Source organism: Macaca thibetana, chromosome 9, assembly GCF_024542745.1.
Source record: "Macaca thibetana thibetana isolate TM-01 chromosome 9, ASM2454274v1, whole genome shotgun sequence".
Taxonomy (NCBI): Eukaryota; Metazoa; Chordata; class Mammalia; order Primates; family Cercopithecidae; genus Macaca; species Macaca thibetana.
Window position 1 is genome coordinate 81,307,746 of NC_065586.1, and position 15,016 is coordinate 81,322,761.

The window sequence follows — 15,016 nt, forward strand, 5'->3', positions numbered from 1 at the left end:
TAGCACTACTGCACTCCCGTCTGGGCAATAGAGTGAGACTCCATTCAGAAAAAAAAAAAAAAAAAAAAAAAAATCAGTTAAATTTCTCTGTGCCAACAAAGAATTAAAATATTCAAGAGTATAATATTTTAAAAGATGTTATTTTAATAGCAACCAAATATGTAAATGAATTGTATTGAAAATGCTTTTGAAGACATTCTATAAACTGTAAATAATGCTCACGAGTGGAAAAAGTTATAAGATTGTCATTTCTCCCATTAATCTATGAACTAAAAATAATTCTAATCAAAATCCTAAAAGGTATTTTCATGAAATGTGACCATATGGTTTTAATATTTATATAGAATAAAAGGACTCTAATGTGCCAAAACAATTTTAAAAACAAAAAGCTAAGAGGATGGAGGGAGGGTGGGGGGGTACCCCATAAGATATAAATAATATTTATAAACCATGTTAATTGAGCCAGTTTGATAGTATTGCATAGAGTGGCAAATATGCCAATGAAATATTAAATACATATTAAATTATATTTCTATATATGCATGTGTATATGCATATATACATGTGCACACATATATGTGCATATACATGTGCATACATACATGTGTATATACATGTGCATACATATACATGTATATGTGTATACACACATGTGTATATACAGGTGCATACATGCACGTGTATATACACGTGCACACATATATGTGTATATACATGCATGTACATATATGTGTATATATGCACATGTACATATGTATATGTATACATGTGTACATATGTGTACATGTACATGTGTATACATATGTGTGTATATACCTATATGTACATGTATACATATATACAATATGTACACATATATATGCATAAATACATATGGGTGGTTTAACATTAGAATATGTTTTTTTTTTTCACTCTTGAAAGTTTTATTTCACTAACTTCAGGCCAAATTTCCACAACTGTGTTCTGGTCAATTTCCTGTCCTTGCTTGGCTTCCCCAAATGCTAGTACCAAAAGATTTGTGGGGTAGGGAGAAGAGACCACTTTAAGAAGCACTGCATTTACTCATCTTCCACAAGGCAACAGAGTTGGGCATCTGATTGTTCAACAAAACAAAGCTTTAATAGCATCCAGGAGGGCAGACAGGCAAACCAGGTTGTAGACACTCTTCTATTTGTCAAAATCAGACCAGAGAAAACCTACTCCACGCATATATAATAGGTATTGATATTCATCTTTTCTTTTTCTGTTGCCGCAACATTTTTCTTCTTTTGATGATCATATCATGTAGTTTCTCAAGTCCTTCCTTTAGGCCATCTCCTATGATTGCACAGGTAGGCTGCAAATGCCAAGGAGTTGATGAGCTCAGTTCACCCATTGCTAACAATTTCTCAATTTCTGAAAGAGACAATGAGTTCCTCAAGTCTTGTTTGTTAGCAACTATAAGTACAGGGACTCCTTGATTTTCTGATATCCTAGTTATTTTGTGAAGTTCAGTTTTGGCTTCCTCCATCCTTTTGACATCAACAGAGTCCACAACAAATACAATGCCATCTGTGCATCTGGTATATGACTTCCACAGTGGCCTTAACTTCTCCTGACCACCTACATCCCAGAAGTGAAACGTGACTGTTTTAGAATTTCCCAAGGTTACCTTAATTTTCTCAGTGTTAAATCCTTTGGTAGGTACGGTATTTACAAATTCATTGAACTGCAGCCTGTATAAGACAGTTGTCTTTCCAGCACAGTCCAAACCCAGAATAACAATGTGGAAGGACTGAAATGAAGGCAGGTTGGACAGGATAGAAGTCTGGTCTGATAGCCCATTCCCCATTTCCAGGTGCAAATAAATGTCCCAAATTGAAGTGCTTTTCTCTTCTTGCTTTAGAACTTCTCTTGGTAGCTGATTCAGCTATAAGACTGCTCCCGATCCGGAGTCTGGGTCCAAATGAGCAAGCATTGGCAAGCGTTGCCACGCAGGGATAAGCACCCCCACGTCTTTCCAGCTTAGCTCTCCAAGCAGCTCTCAGAATATGTTAAACTGATATGTAAAACAAATAATATTGTAACCTTTCTGACTGAATCAGAATTGGAAATCTGGAGCCTGTGGAACGTACTCCCTGCATGTCCCCTTTTCTTAATCCAGGTACTCCTCTCCCCATCTCGGTAGACTCTGAGACATTACTTCAATGTCCTGAAGCTCTACGGAGAAGTGAACTTGAAAATCATCAGCTCATTGCAAGCCAACCTTTTCCTGGAAAGGGCCAGATAGTAAATATTTTAGGCTTTACCTGCCATGCAGCCTCTAGCTTACTACTCAAGTGGTGTTGTAACATGAAAGCTACTTTAGACAATATGTTTGTTCCAATAAAACTTTATTTACAAAAACAGACTGTAAGGCAAATTTGGCTGGTGTATCATAGTTTGCCAAACTCTGGAGGGAGGTTGTAAGTGAAGGAACTTAAAAGCATAGAGTTTTATTATTAAAAATAAGTCTAATAATCTTCCTATGGGTCAGGAAACCAAGGCCCTAAGTAATTCACTTCAATATATGTAGTAATTTGTGGCCCACATAGTTAGCAAAGGGTTACACAGAAGACATTTAGAATTATAGTTAAGATGGTATCTTGCTCCTATTCCAACTTTCTTTTATAGTAAAATCTTTCCACTCTCACCTCTCTCCAGGAACCTTGAAGAATCATGTTCTTCCTAGGAATTACAAATCCCCCGATACCATGCCTAACATAATTTCTACTGGCCTCTTTGCTTCTCTTGCTTTAGTACCAGTTCTTCTGAATTTGAAAGTCTTCATGCAAATTGCCCAGGTAAATCATTGCCCCAATCTTAGATGGTCTGGGCTCTTAAAATGTTTCCTTCCATTACTCCTTAAAATGTATCTTTGCTATGTCAGGTTTGAGGTAGTTTCTGTCAGAAGATTGGGCATTTGGGTGAATTCAAGCCTTCACTGCAGTTTTTACTGCCTGTGACTCAGGGTCTAAAGATTTATTCTGTTATTTTCTGCCTGTTATTTTCTACAGTGGTAAATCACCTTGCAGATGCCAGGGCAGGCCTCATCTTTCTTTTGTATGTGACAGTTGTATCATTCAGAATGGGCAAAATCCTATTGAAATAGACAAAGCCGAAATCTTAGTGGTTCAAAACAACAATATATTCCACTATAAAGCCTTTGGGAGTTGGTGAGGGGCTCCACTCCTCCTCATCACTGTCCTTACTCTGCTTCTGAAGCTGACAGGGCAGCCACTGTTGAGGAAATGCTGATCACAATATCACAGGGAAAGGAGAATGTAACGAAGCAAGAACTGGCTCTTAAAGCTTCTGCTTGCAGTGACAAGGCTCACTTTTCAATGGCCAAAGCAAGTCAAAAACCGCAACCTGACTTACATGGCACAGAAAAGTCCCCCAGGGAGGGAAATCAGACATTGATGAACTGTGGCCAAAATCCAGCTGAGCCAGAAGCTCAGGTCACCAGTATCATTTCTCCTCAGAGGACTAAGAGTCCTCCTGCAAATTAACTCCTAGTATCCTGTCCTGATGTACCAGATACTAGAGGTGGGTACACATATTTATTTTTGGCTTTGCAAATCAAGACATAGGTCTATTCCTTAACAGAAAAGCAGCTTATTATTAATAGGGCATTTTAATATGTTAATTGAAAGGACACTTCTATGGGTGGAATATAAATGCCATTTAACATTTCTGAGAACATTTATAGGCTTTGGATGTCCATGATTCTTTACAGACTTTTTTTTCTGTTTACCTCATTTACCCCATCATTCCTGAAATGTTTCTCCATGGATCCTTTTCTCCTGCTTCTATCTCAGAGATGTATATTCTCATCAAAATACACTAAGGGGTTGGTTAAAAATTCAGAATCCTGGGTTATACCTCAAAATAATTTTGGATTATCCTAGAAACCTATGTTTTTATATTATTTACCAGATACATCTTATGACATCAATGTTTGAAAAACACTGGCTTAGATCTTATGCCTAGAGCTTGTCCATGAATTTTTGTAAAATCTGTGGCCAGATTTTTGGGTTGTTAGGGATGCCTTGTTTTCCTTTTCCTTTTTCTTTGTATAATTATAATAATAATAATTATTATTATTATTATTTGCACAAATTTGAGGCTTAACTTGTTTGGCTTTGCTAGTGGACATGTAGATAGATAGATTCGTCTTTTGCTCCATAGACTTACCTTGGATAAAAATCAGCTGCCAGAGATAAATATTACTGTTTTATCAATTTATAGGACTTTTTGAGTTAGAAAGGAGAAGTCTGGGGACACAGAGGAAAACTCTCAATATGACTCTCAATTTAAAAAAGTGTGAAATTAACTGGGCATGGTGATGTGCACCTGTAGTCCTAGATACTTGGTAGGCCAAGGCAGAAGAGTCCCTTGAGCCCAGGAAGTCAAGGCTGCAGTTAGCTGAGATTGTGCCATTGCACTCCAGCCTGGGTGACAGAGTGAGGCCCTGTCTCAAACACCAACCACATACACAAAAGAAACATTAATGTGGTGGCCTGTATTATGAGCTTGACACACAGGGCTATAACTAAGAATCTCAAGGTAGGTCTGCAGGTGTAACATTGTAATATTTGCACTTGGGTATCATTTGGGTGATCACACAATCAACCCATTTATCTCAAATTTAGAATTGATTCCTATTGTCATTCTTGAAAATTTGCACACTGATTTATTCCCATTGAAATATGCACAAGATGTGAGTGATGTAGATGCAACATCATCACCATCACTGACGCCTCCTCCTCCCCATCCTTCTAATGATTGTGTTGATCTGCATGCTCCTCCCAAAACTGTGCGATTAATATAAAAAAAACTTTCACGATCAAGAAGAACATGCTTAGATTAAGGGTATGAAAAAACGTAAAGGATGGATGTTAAAAGCTTATATTACAGTTCTGTTTGCAAAAGAAATGAATTACTGGATGTACAATTGTGACATAGTATTTTTTCAAGTGGTTTTATTGGCTTTATCTGAAAAAGTTCCCTGGACTGAATTTCTAGTTTACATCAAACAAGGGTTTTCAACTCACTGTCACTGGCAATGTGAGATCAAAAAGACAAAAACAATGTAATTGAGAGGATCTTCATGCTGCAGACAGTTTTAATGTGTGCATCATTTACTGCAGAGAAGAACAAAGGGATGTAGAAAGAATATATTTAACAGGCTTTAGGGAGTTGAATTCATTGTAATCATATTGTTCCCCAAATTTTTCTTATTTGTGCATATGGTGAAGCCAAGGAATCAGGTGAACTATCCTTGGACAAAGACTCATGAAGTTGCTCTTCATATGAAATCATTTCCTCCTAGGATGTAGTAATATACAAGAATTATCCCTTTGATTGTTTTAACTAGTACAGAGTTTGACTACGGATAGCCCAAAAGGACTGTGTGGTGGTCATGCTCAGAAATCTGCTAATTTCTGAGTTTGTGTAAATATCTGTATTCACTTTGCTTTTCACACTGGATGGCCCAACATTATTCCTTTGAATTCTTTAAAACCAATTTGTTGGATTAGTTTTATATTAGATTACAATATAGTATATTATTTCACGAAGAATGCTTGGATTATAGGTATTTCATACTTTGTTATAGTGACATTCTATAACAGTACTACCTGGTATTTCATCTAGGATGATATACCAATTCTATTCTTGGAACCTTATCTGGAATTAAACATCAACTAAGTTCAAAAGTAATTATTTTTTTATTTCAACTCTATAAAGTATACAACAGGCACTCAGCAATTACAGCTGCAGGAAAAATACAGAGCAAATCAAAGCAGGTTAAGTTTATGAAAAAGTTTTTAATCTACATCAAAAGAGTGCAAGTGGTCAATGACCATTTGATGACAGTTTGTTGCATTCTGACTAACAAAGAACTCTTTCATGTAGAACAAATTGTAAGAGGACAATCAAATAACCATAGCTGTAAGAATACAAAAGAACTGACCAGTTGTAAAAACATCATACATTGAAATAAATTTGATAGATGATGCTTAAAGAAATGTCCCTTTACTCAGAAAGCCCCAACCTCTGAGTCATTGCCAAGGTCCCAGAGCTCTGTCTGTTGATGCAGGGGCAGAGAGGAGGGCTAACAACACGCTTTTAATGTTTTGCTTTCTAGGTCTGTTGAAAACTTGCCTCATAAATGATTTGCATATACAAGAACTCGGAGAAAGCATCCTGTTTTGTTGAGAGGTGCACCAAGTGACTTTTTCATCATTGGTATCATAACGAGGTGTGGTTAGCAGTCATTTCCAATTTTTCTTTTGGGTTGGACCATTGTCAATGGAGTCTATAAAATGAGATATGTTAGAACTTGACTGCACTAATTTATTTTTACAGAATCTGCACAGCTTAGCAAAACAGGAATACCTGTATACAGACTGATAGAATGTCATATATTAATTTGACCTGCACATACATTTATACATTTCACAGAAATGACGCTGTATCTCATTAACAGATACACAGCTCTGGTACATTTAACAGAAATAAGAGAACAACTTCATCATTTCTGTAATTCATCAATATTATATAATAAAGGCTTATAAATTGTTAGCAGAAAGAACTGTAAAACGCAGCAAGCTAAGAAAGGACAACATTTTGAGGTGTGTTTGTCTTTGTCATGCAGCATAACACCAAATTTGTTTTTTTAATAGGATGCCATGAATTTAAGGCACTTGCAACAATGCCAGATAGCCAGGTCATGTTCTAAACTATGGGACAGATGAATAACAGTACAGTTGACATAATTTTCAATAATACTGACAATTATGACATTAATTCAAGTCTACTTGGACCTAAAAACATTATTCAATACAAATAAAATGAAATAATAATGCTGTGAAACACTAAAAAAAGTTATATGTACCACAAAATATCACACAAAAATATCTATTTACATAAATATTTGTCTGTGGTCCTATTGTGAAAGGAAAAGTTGTTATGGATAATGCACAGATCACCTCTATTGTATGAAATCAGTTCTAATATCTTTATTTTCAATATGGTAGCTGACTTCATTAAATTTGTTTACCATCAGTTCAGTAATTTATAAATGAAACAGGAAAAATTCAATAGTTTATTACTACACATGTGTAATTCACATGCATATTCCACAACTTTAGGTAAAAATTATGACTTGTAAAGAATATAATCAGAATAAATTTATTTTGAATGCCATATGGATCTGATTCATATATTAATAAGAAAGAAGATATAAACATAAAAATCATGTATAGCATTTTTCCAGAAATTATTTTTTCAAATGTATTCAATCCATCTCAGCTATTTTAAAGTTGTTTCCCTTGGCAGTTTCAGTTTTCCTGTGAGTCAAGACACACAGAAAGCCCTTATTTCCCATACTCAACACATTAACAAGAAAATCATAAAACAAATCAAACAACTTGGCACTATTCTAACTTATGCAGATGTTCTTTAGTGTAAGAAAATAGAGGGGTTGTGAAAAATTCAGAAATAAAGTGAGATGCACTTTATGGAACTGACCATGAATTTTAGCCCTAGAGTCTTCATTAAGACAAGATTTAAATCCTAGAAATTCAGTGTTGAAAATTAGATGAATGTTTTCTGTTGGTACATCTCGGAAGATGTAGTTTACCTTTATTTTGTGATGATTGCTTCAGACATCAAATGCAATGCTATGGGTGAAATGAACAAAGATGCAGTAACAAGTGGAAGAAACAATCTACAGTTACATTGTGCTGAATGCTACTTCTTCCTTCTCCATTGAACGTATTCATATTGGTTGTCTTAGACTTGAACCATAGTTCCAAAATCCATAGTAAGTGCTAATCTCTGGGACTTTGCAGATTTTTAAAAAGTTACAGAAGCAGATTCTCTTTCCAAATAACAAGGTGAACTTAATATTCTAGCAAATCTTTAGCATGCCTAAACCACATTATCTTTCAACAAAATTTACTGAACATTCACTATAATGTTGGAATCATATATTTTTAAAAAGCCAATTAAAAATATAAAATTCTTGGAATAACATTCATAGCTAGATTTTAAATTGATATGTTTAATTTTATATTCTAAAATCTGTGGAAAACAGTGGATATCTTGGGGAATAGACCAATTTGGAGAAATTGTAAGAGAGGGAAAACCCCAGAAACACAAGAATAACAATAATATTTTAGGATTAAAGTTTTACTTGAAGTTTATTCCCTTTTCATTTTATCCTCCAAAATTTTGAGAATATTATATTTTCATAACATATCATATTCTAAGGTAGTTCTGAGTAAGAACAATTCAAGCAAAATTTATAATACCTGCCTTCTTAGTTAAGGTGTAATGATCTAATTGGACTTTTTCTTCCAGAAATATAGGCATTTGATTGATTAAAAAGAAAACTCTACTGAAAAAAAAGCAAGCCTCAATTTAATATAACAAATTCACACACAGTGCCAAAACAGAATGACAGCTTGAAAGCTTCTATATTTTTCTTCATAGGTATAATGCAATTTTGTCCAGGAAATTCTTCCAAATGGCTGAGTTACTTATGACAGCTAATAATAGTCAACTGGCCTGCCAGTGAAGGACTCAGTTTAATTTGTGGATTCTTTTCTCCATGTGAATAAAATAAATCAGCTTGACATTTTCAAATCTAGTCTTTTTTAGGTAGTATGAAATTGCAGAATTGTAGGAATTCTGTTCTATTTAAAATTTATTTTTTTAAAAAAATCAGGTTCCTGTTTTCCTCTGTGCTGCTTTCTTACTTAGACAAGTTTACGGACTCAGCTAATTCACAAAAAAGGAAATCAACACCTGGCCAGGTTCTTGTTTTGTTTTCTAACCTCAAATAAGTAATGTTCCTGGTCTCGTAAACCCGTAAATCTTAACTTTGACTTTGGGCTTTCTTTCTTTGTCTTTTCTACTTTTTTTATTTTTGTTTTTCATTCCTGTTTTTTGTTTGTTGTCTGTTTTTCGGTTCAGGCCTAAGACAAGAAGCTAGTTCGAATAGGTTTATGATCACCTTTGTCTCTCAACTCTAGACTGACTATGTTGTATAAGTGAAATCGGACAGGAGTTTGGTTTAATAACTTCAGTGAAAATGCTTGAGTTTCTGGCTACACATACAATGATTTGAATTTGTGTTGTCTGTTCAGACACTGACATTTACAGATGAAAGATATACATAGCACCTATATAGTTTTTATTTATTTTTTGGATGAATTTTAATCCCTCCCCATTCCACCCCACCCCAAGGGTTTATTTTTATAAAAGGGAATACTTTAAGCCTCAGTTTGAGGGTAGGTTAGGTAAAACCAATTGGCTGCTAGTCATTTACTTCCAGGACCATCTTTAAGCACAATATTTAAAAAAATATGAAATGATTTTGTGAATTGCTTTTTTCCCCCACTCTATCATGCCAATTTATCAAAAAAAAAAAAAAAAACAAATATCATGCATTATTTTTCAGTCCTCTGTGAAAACGTATATATACCTACTATGAGAGGTCTCAGCAGAATCTATAGCAGTTGTGCTTTTATCATATCATTTTTTAAAATCTGTCAGAAAGAAAAGGTAACATTCAGTCTTGTCATCAGCACTGCTGGGAAATAAAATCATGAAACTTCTAGCACTGGTGTGACATGAACTCTGTGACCAACAGATGTGTGGTCCTCTTTTGTATGGTATATACACCGGCCTGCAGTAATAGATCCCACAGCCTTCACTTGAAGAAAGGGAATAGCCCAGTTTCTGTACCATAGTAATCTATTGTACCCAATATATTATTCTTTCATCTTCTTGAATATTCTAGCAAGGTACAGACTCCTATACTAGATTGAAGTGTTTCCTACAGTCTTTCAAATTATAATCAGAGCAAAGCAAGGTCATTGCAACAATAGAAAACATCTCTTTACTGATGAAAGGCTTTGCTTCAGGACCACCATGTCAACTGCTATTTTAGGTTCAAACAGAAAACATGTAAAGAGCACTATTGTCATCTAAGCAATAAGTCCTAATGCCACTGTAGTTACTGGAGCAGCATCGATCAAAGGCATCATGGTGACCCCGAGCACTAATCTTCTCTCTTTCCCTCAGGTTTGCTGGCAGCTGTGTCTCAGAAAAAGCTGTCTTCAGCAAGGCAGAAGCAGGTAAGAGAAATACATTAGAAGTCTATGTCCCATCCTGAGTTGTCATCAGGTGGTGGTTCATCGTTGTCCTCAGGAAAACTGTCAAAATTGCTTGTATCTGTGGGTGATGCAACCTGTATAAAATGGACAGTTTTGTTTTAGTGGATTTTTTTTTTTAGTGGAATTCCAAGCTGGAATTTTTAAGTGCATTCTGTATTTATCCCCTATTAGTGACTATTTTATTGAGTATCTACTATGTAGCAGGTATTGAGGGTCACACTGATGAGTACAAATAGACATGGTTCTTATCCTCAGAGAGTTTATACCCTTGTGAGTAATAAATTGTCTGATTAAAACAAATAATCACAAAAATCTTTCTATATAATAAATTTTGGCTACAGCTATGGAAACAAAGATGCCACAGAAGTCTAAGAGTAATCATATAGGCCCAGCGTGGTGACTCACACCTGTAATCCCAATACTTGGTAGGCCGAGGTGGGAGGATCACTTGAGGTCAGGAATTCAAGACCAGCCTGACCAACATGGTGAAACTCTGTCTACTAAAAATACCAAAATTAGCTGGGCATTGTGGTGAGTGCCTGTAATCCCAACTACTCAGGAGGCTGAGGCAGGAGAATTGCTTGAACCTGGGAGGCGGGGGTTGCACTGAGCTGAGATCCCGCCACTGCACTCCAGCCTGGGTGACAGAGTAAGACTCCATCTCAAAAAAAACCCCCAAAAAAACAAAAAACAAAAAAACTGATCATGTAAAGACTCTTTGAAAAAGTGTTATTTTATTTTATTCTTTTTTTAGAGACAGGCTCTTTCCGCTCTGTCACCCAAACTGAAGTATAGTGATGCAATCACAGCTCAGTCACCTCAAATTCCTGGGCTCAAGTGATCCTCCTGCTCCAGCCTGAGTAGTTAGGACTATAGGTGCACGGACTACAGGTGCACATCAGCACACCTGGTTAATATTTTCTTTTCTTTTTCTTTGGAGAGACAGTCTCACTATGTTGTCCAGGCTGGCTGGTCTTGAATTCTTGAACTCCTGGCCTCAAGTGATCCTCTCACCTATATATTTTTGTCTGCGTTTCTATCTTTTGAACATTTCCCATACTAAAAATTAACTTATGTTCATAAATGAGGGAAACTTGATTTAAAATGAATAGTTAAAAAAGATAAGAGTAAAACACAATTATAGCGACTATCTCCAAATGTATTTGCTTTTAAGCTTGGATTTTAGAATATGTCATTATTTTAATGTGACATTTTTCCTAGAGTTTGTTTAACCTAATCATAGGATTAAACTTAAAAAATAACAGATCATTGTTGACTGACATAAACACCATCAAGTGTCTCACACAATTATAAGCTGGAAAGTCTACTTACACTTGGTATTATAGGAGGTGTCAAGGTACCTTTTCTTAAGCCTTCCCAGTTAAAGCCCTCAAACCATCTAGAAAAGGAAAAAACATCGATAAAGACATTTTATGTCAGCTAAAACCTTCTTGTTGCAATGTATACAATGTCCATGGCTAATGGGAAGCAGTTAGGCAAACATTTTCATGTGACAAAAATGTTTTCTATTGAATTGCATATGTTTTTCCAATTAGTTTATTTTATGAAATACATATTTTTAAAAGTATAACTGTCAAATTTTAAACATCAATGAACATGCAACACTTTTTCCTTGTAATTCAGTCGTCATGGCTCTATGACCTTGTTCCTACACTATAATTATAATTTAATAAATGTCATAATGTATCTGGCCCTGTGTCTTACAGGGTATTTTATTTTAAGGAGGTAGAACCAGGGCATGAAAAGTCAGGATAGAAAATTAACTTTCCATTTTTGCCACTGATTCAGTGCACAATGTCAGCTAGTTAATCTTTACGCATCATTGTAGTAGTCTCTACATGCCCCATTTTCCTCCTTTTTTCCCTTTTTTAATGAAGAATAAAGGTGTTTTGCGTACAGTTTTTCTGTGAAAATAAGGACCAAAAAAGACTAAAGTTTTTGCTTGTTTGTTTTCTTTTGTCTTTGAAGGGTTTTGCCATCAGCAAATGCTTACAACAAATTCTTAGCAGGCTTTTCAGATATTCAGAGTTATTTTAGTAAACATGTTTCTTTGATAAGGATGTGAATTTCCTGTCAGTGTTATACAAACAAATAGAGAAAAACCAATTAGTTTAGCTTTAGAACATCCAATCAACATAGGAAAGGTCTGATATTTAAGATGTTGCTATTGTTTAAAAAACACTGTATTCTGTGCTTATGTTTTTCTCTTGTTATAACATCTAATTAGGAAATGCTTAAAAAAATATATTTTGTCTTTAGGAAATCAGGTAAGATACAGTAGGGGACTTTTGTTTGTAATACTGTGGTAGAGAACAGAATCCCCAAATTTAAAATACACATTTCTTCTTTGTGCCAGAGAGGAAAAAAATGCTAGTTGGTATGAGTTGTAAGAAACTGAGTTCAGTGAATTCAGTTTCTTATGTTACAGGGTTGTCAGATAAATATAAATAAAGTTTCATAATCACAACTAGAAAGGCATTTAAAAGCCTAACTAGTTTATATGCTGTCTTTGGATGTTCCTATAGGCTAATTACACTAGTTTTACACCAATAACTTAAAAAGCAACACCCTGGGGAAAAGATGGCAGGTGTTCAGAACTCTGAAACCTAAAATTATAAGGAAAGAACACTTACTTGTGCTTTTGAATGTCTTTTACTCCATTTTTCAAATTCCCTAATCTTTCTGATGGATTGTCCCTAAAAATAAAATAATGGTTTTATTAAATCTATTTTTTTCACATTATGATCTTTTCAGAAATAATGTGGTTGAAATACTTGCCTGCATAGTTTTTTAATTAAATTAGCAGCATTTTTAGCAATCTTCTTTGGAAATTCTATCATGTCAATCCCCCTCAATATGATGTTATAGGTTTTCATAGGATCTGGGCCTGAGAAAGGTGGGCTGCAAGAATGAGAGACATGACAAGAGATATGACTTTTATGTCCTACATGACAACACTTGAATTGCTATAAACTCCACAGATGACATCAATTCATATTGGGGGGCTTAGATTAATAGTGACAATGGAATGAAAGTAGATTAATAGCAAAACAATGTGGAAGCCCTTCCAAGTAAATCGCTTAGCAAAACCAGAAATGGGTCAAGTTTATCTGCTGTTCTCCTGATTTCTTTTCAGTGCTGGAGTCTAAGCCCTCATGCTGTCCTTGGTCATTCAAGATGCTTCTTTCACTCTCTGACCTTTTCCACACTTACTGACTCATTCATTATACTTGAGATGAAGTCCAAAATCGTTAGGAGGGGCCACAGGAACACCAATGATACTACCCCATCTCATGCCATTACCACCCTCCCTCACTGGGATCCAGAACCAATAGCCTTTTCTCTGTCCCACTGAAATGCCGAGCACTTTCCTACCTCATGGTGTTATTTATTTGGCCTGGAAGGTTCTTCCCACATTTATCTGGCCAATGCCTCACTTTATCAAGTTTCAGTATAAGTGTTACGTTGTTTCCAAAAAGGCCTACTCTGGTCAACCTATTACAACCAATTACATAACCTATATCAACCCACGTAACCTAACAATCTAATTTCATGCTCGAATTTAAAGTTTAATCTAAATTACAGTCCCTGTTACACTTTTATAGCACCCTTATGCCATTTACTGTACTTTGTAATTATCTTTTCATTTGTGTGATTATTTATTTTATGTCTGTCTTCCCTTCCAGAAGTTTGTTTTCTGCTGGTATTCCAGAGTTGAATAGAGTTTGCAGCATGCACATTCTAAGGGGTCAATAAATATTTATTGCTCTAATGTTTCTATAGAATAGTACTCCTCTTATCCCTTTCTCTCTGCTCAGAGGACCTCATTAAATAACTTAACACTAGGCATCCTCTTGGCTAGCAAGGCTGTAAAAACCCAGCCCTCATGAGCCAGATCTGTTGATTTTTTTTTGTTTTTTTAACCTATCCATTCTTGAAGTGTGGTTTGTGGCAACTTCAGTGAGTACAAAGATGACTAAAGTCAGGTCTTTCCTTTAAATTTCTCACAGTTCAGAGGGGAGATGATGATACCCCCTGACGAATGATTTATTTGGAAATTTAATTATTCTCTTTAATACAAGTTTTGTGTGTCTTTGGGGAAGAAATCTGAATTATTATTATTTTTTGTCCTTCATGTTTATTAAGAGCAGTTCAAACTATTTCTTGTTATCAAGCAGTCTAATGAGTAATTTAAAGTAAGGAGTAGCAGATTTACCTGTGTTAAGGGCTATGATGGATTCTGCCTTGATTTTCCGTGAAAAGTGCTGTTTACTTTAATATGTCATTAGCTAGTAATTGCCTATTGATTTTAAATCACTTAAAAATGTATAAACATGCAAATCTATTTAGTATTCTCTTAGAATTTAAAAATTTTCTCTTTATGTGATTCTATAGTTGAATATTATCTTTAATCTCTTAACATGCCAGTTTTCATTTTTACTTTAAAAAATGAGGAGGAGCCAAATTTTGGCAGTGGTTTCTAATTTATGGTTTTGCCTTTATATTTATTTTGCTTTTATATTTACTTGCTTATCTTAGACAACTAAAATCAATTATTAAATATGGTATTTGTGGTTTTTATGTGATGCATGTTAGTCTAATATTCATTCAATATAGAAAACAAAATTATTTAGAAGTCGTCCAAAGTCTCAAAATATTCAGAATGATTTACATTTGATATACGTAATTTCATAGATTTCTCTGTAGATTGTAGACACAAAGGATTATGTTATGCATATTTTTAAATTAAAAATATTCGACTTAATTTTACTTTAGTTAAACCTAGG

The 15,016-nt window shown here is 34.9% G+C and overlaps 2 protein-coding genes and 1 long non-coding RNA gene across 6 annotated transcripts in view; 1 reads left to right on the forward strand and 2 right to left on the reverse strand.

The window, feature by feature from the left end:
• The window catches only part of LOC126963256 (uncharacterized), a 64,359-nt gene that overhangs the window by 7,828 nt on the left and 41,515 nt on the right, over positions 1-15,016 (forward strand). For both annotated transcript variants that reach the window (XR_007728995.1, XR_007728993.1), the window contains exon 2: positions 10,117-10,169. This is a non-coding gene — a long non-coding RNA (uncharacterized LOC126963256). The remainder of the gene's footprint in view (positions 1-10,116; positions 10,170-15,016) is intronic.
• Positions 899-2,024, reverse strand: LOC126963255 (ADP-ribosylation factor-like protein 4A). Its single transcript, XM_050805428.1, has one exon. The coding sequence runs from the start codon at positions 1,829-1,831 to the stop codon at positions 1,229-1,231; it is 603 nt and encodes a 200-aa protein (XP_050661385.1). The 5' UTR covers positions 1,832-2,024; the 3' UTR covers positions 899-1,228.
• The window catches only part of PRKG1 (protein kinase cGMP-dependent 1), a 1,349,224-nt gene continuing 1,339,939 nt past the window's right edge, over positions 5,732-15,016 (reverse strand). For all 3 annotated transcript variants that reach the window (XM_050805423.1, XM_050805422.1, XM_050805424.1), the window contains 4 exons: positions 13,008-13,130; positions 12,863-12,925; positions 11,541-11,607; positions 5,732-10,282 (listed from right to left, as the gene is read on the reverse strand). In XM_050805423.1, the coding sequence (XP_050661380.1) occupies positions 10,184-10,282; positions 11,541-11,607; positions 12,863-12,925; positions 13,008-13,130 (352 nt within the window). In that variant the 3' untranslated portion in view covers positions 5,732-10,183. The remainder of the gene's footprint in view (positions 10,283-11,540; positions 11,608-12,862; positions 12,926-13,007; positions 13,131-15,016) is intronic.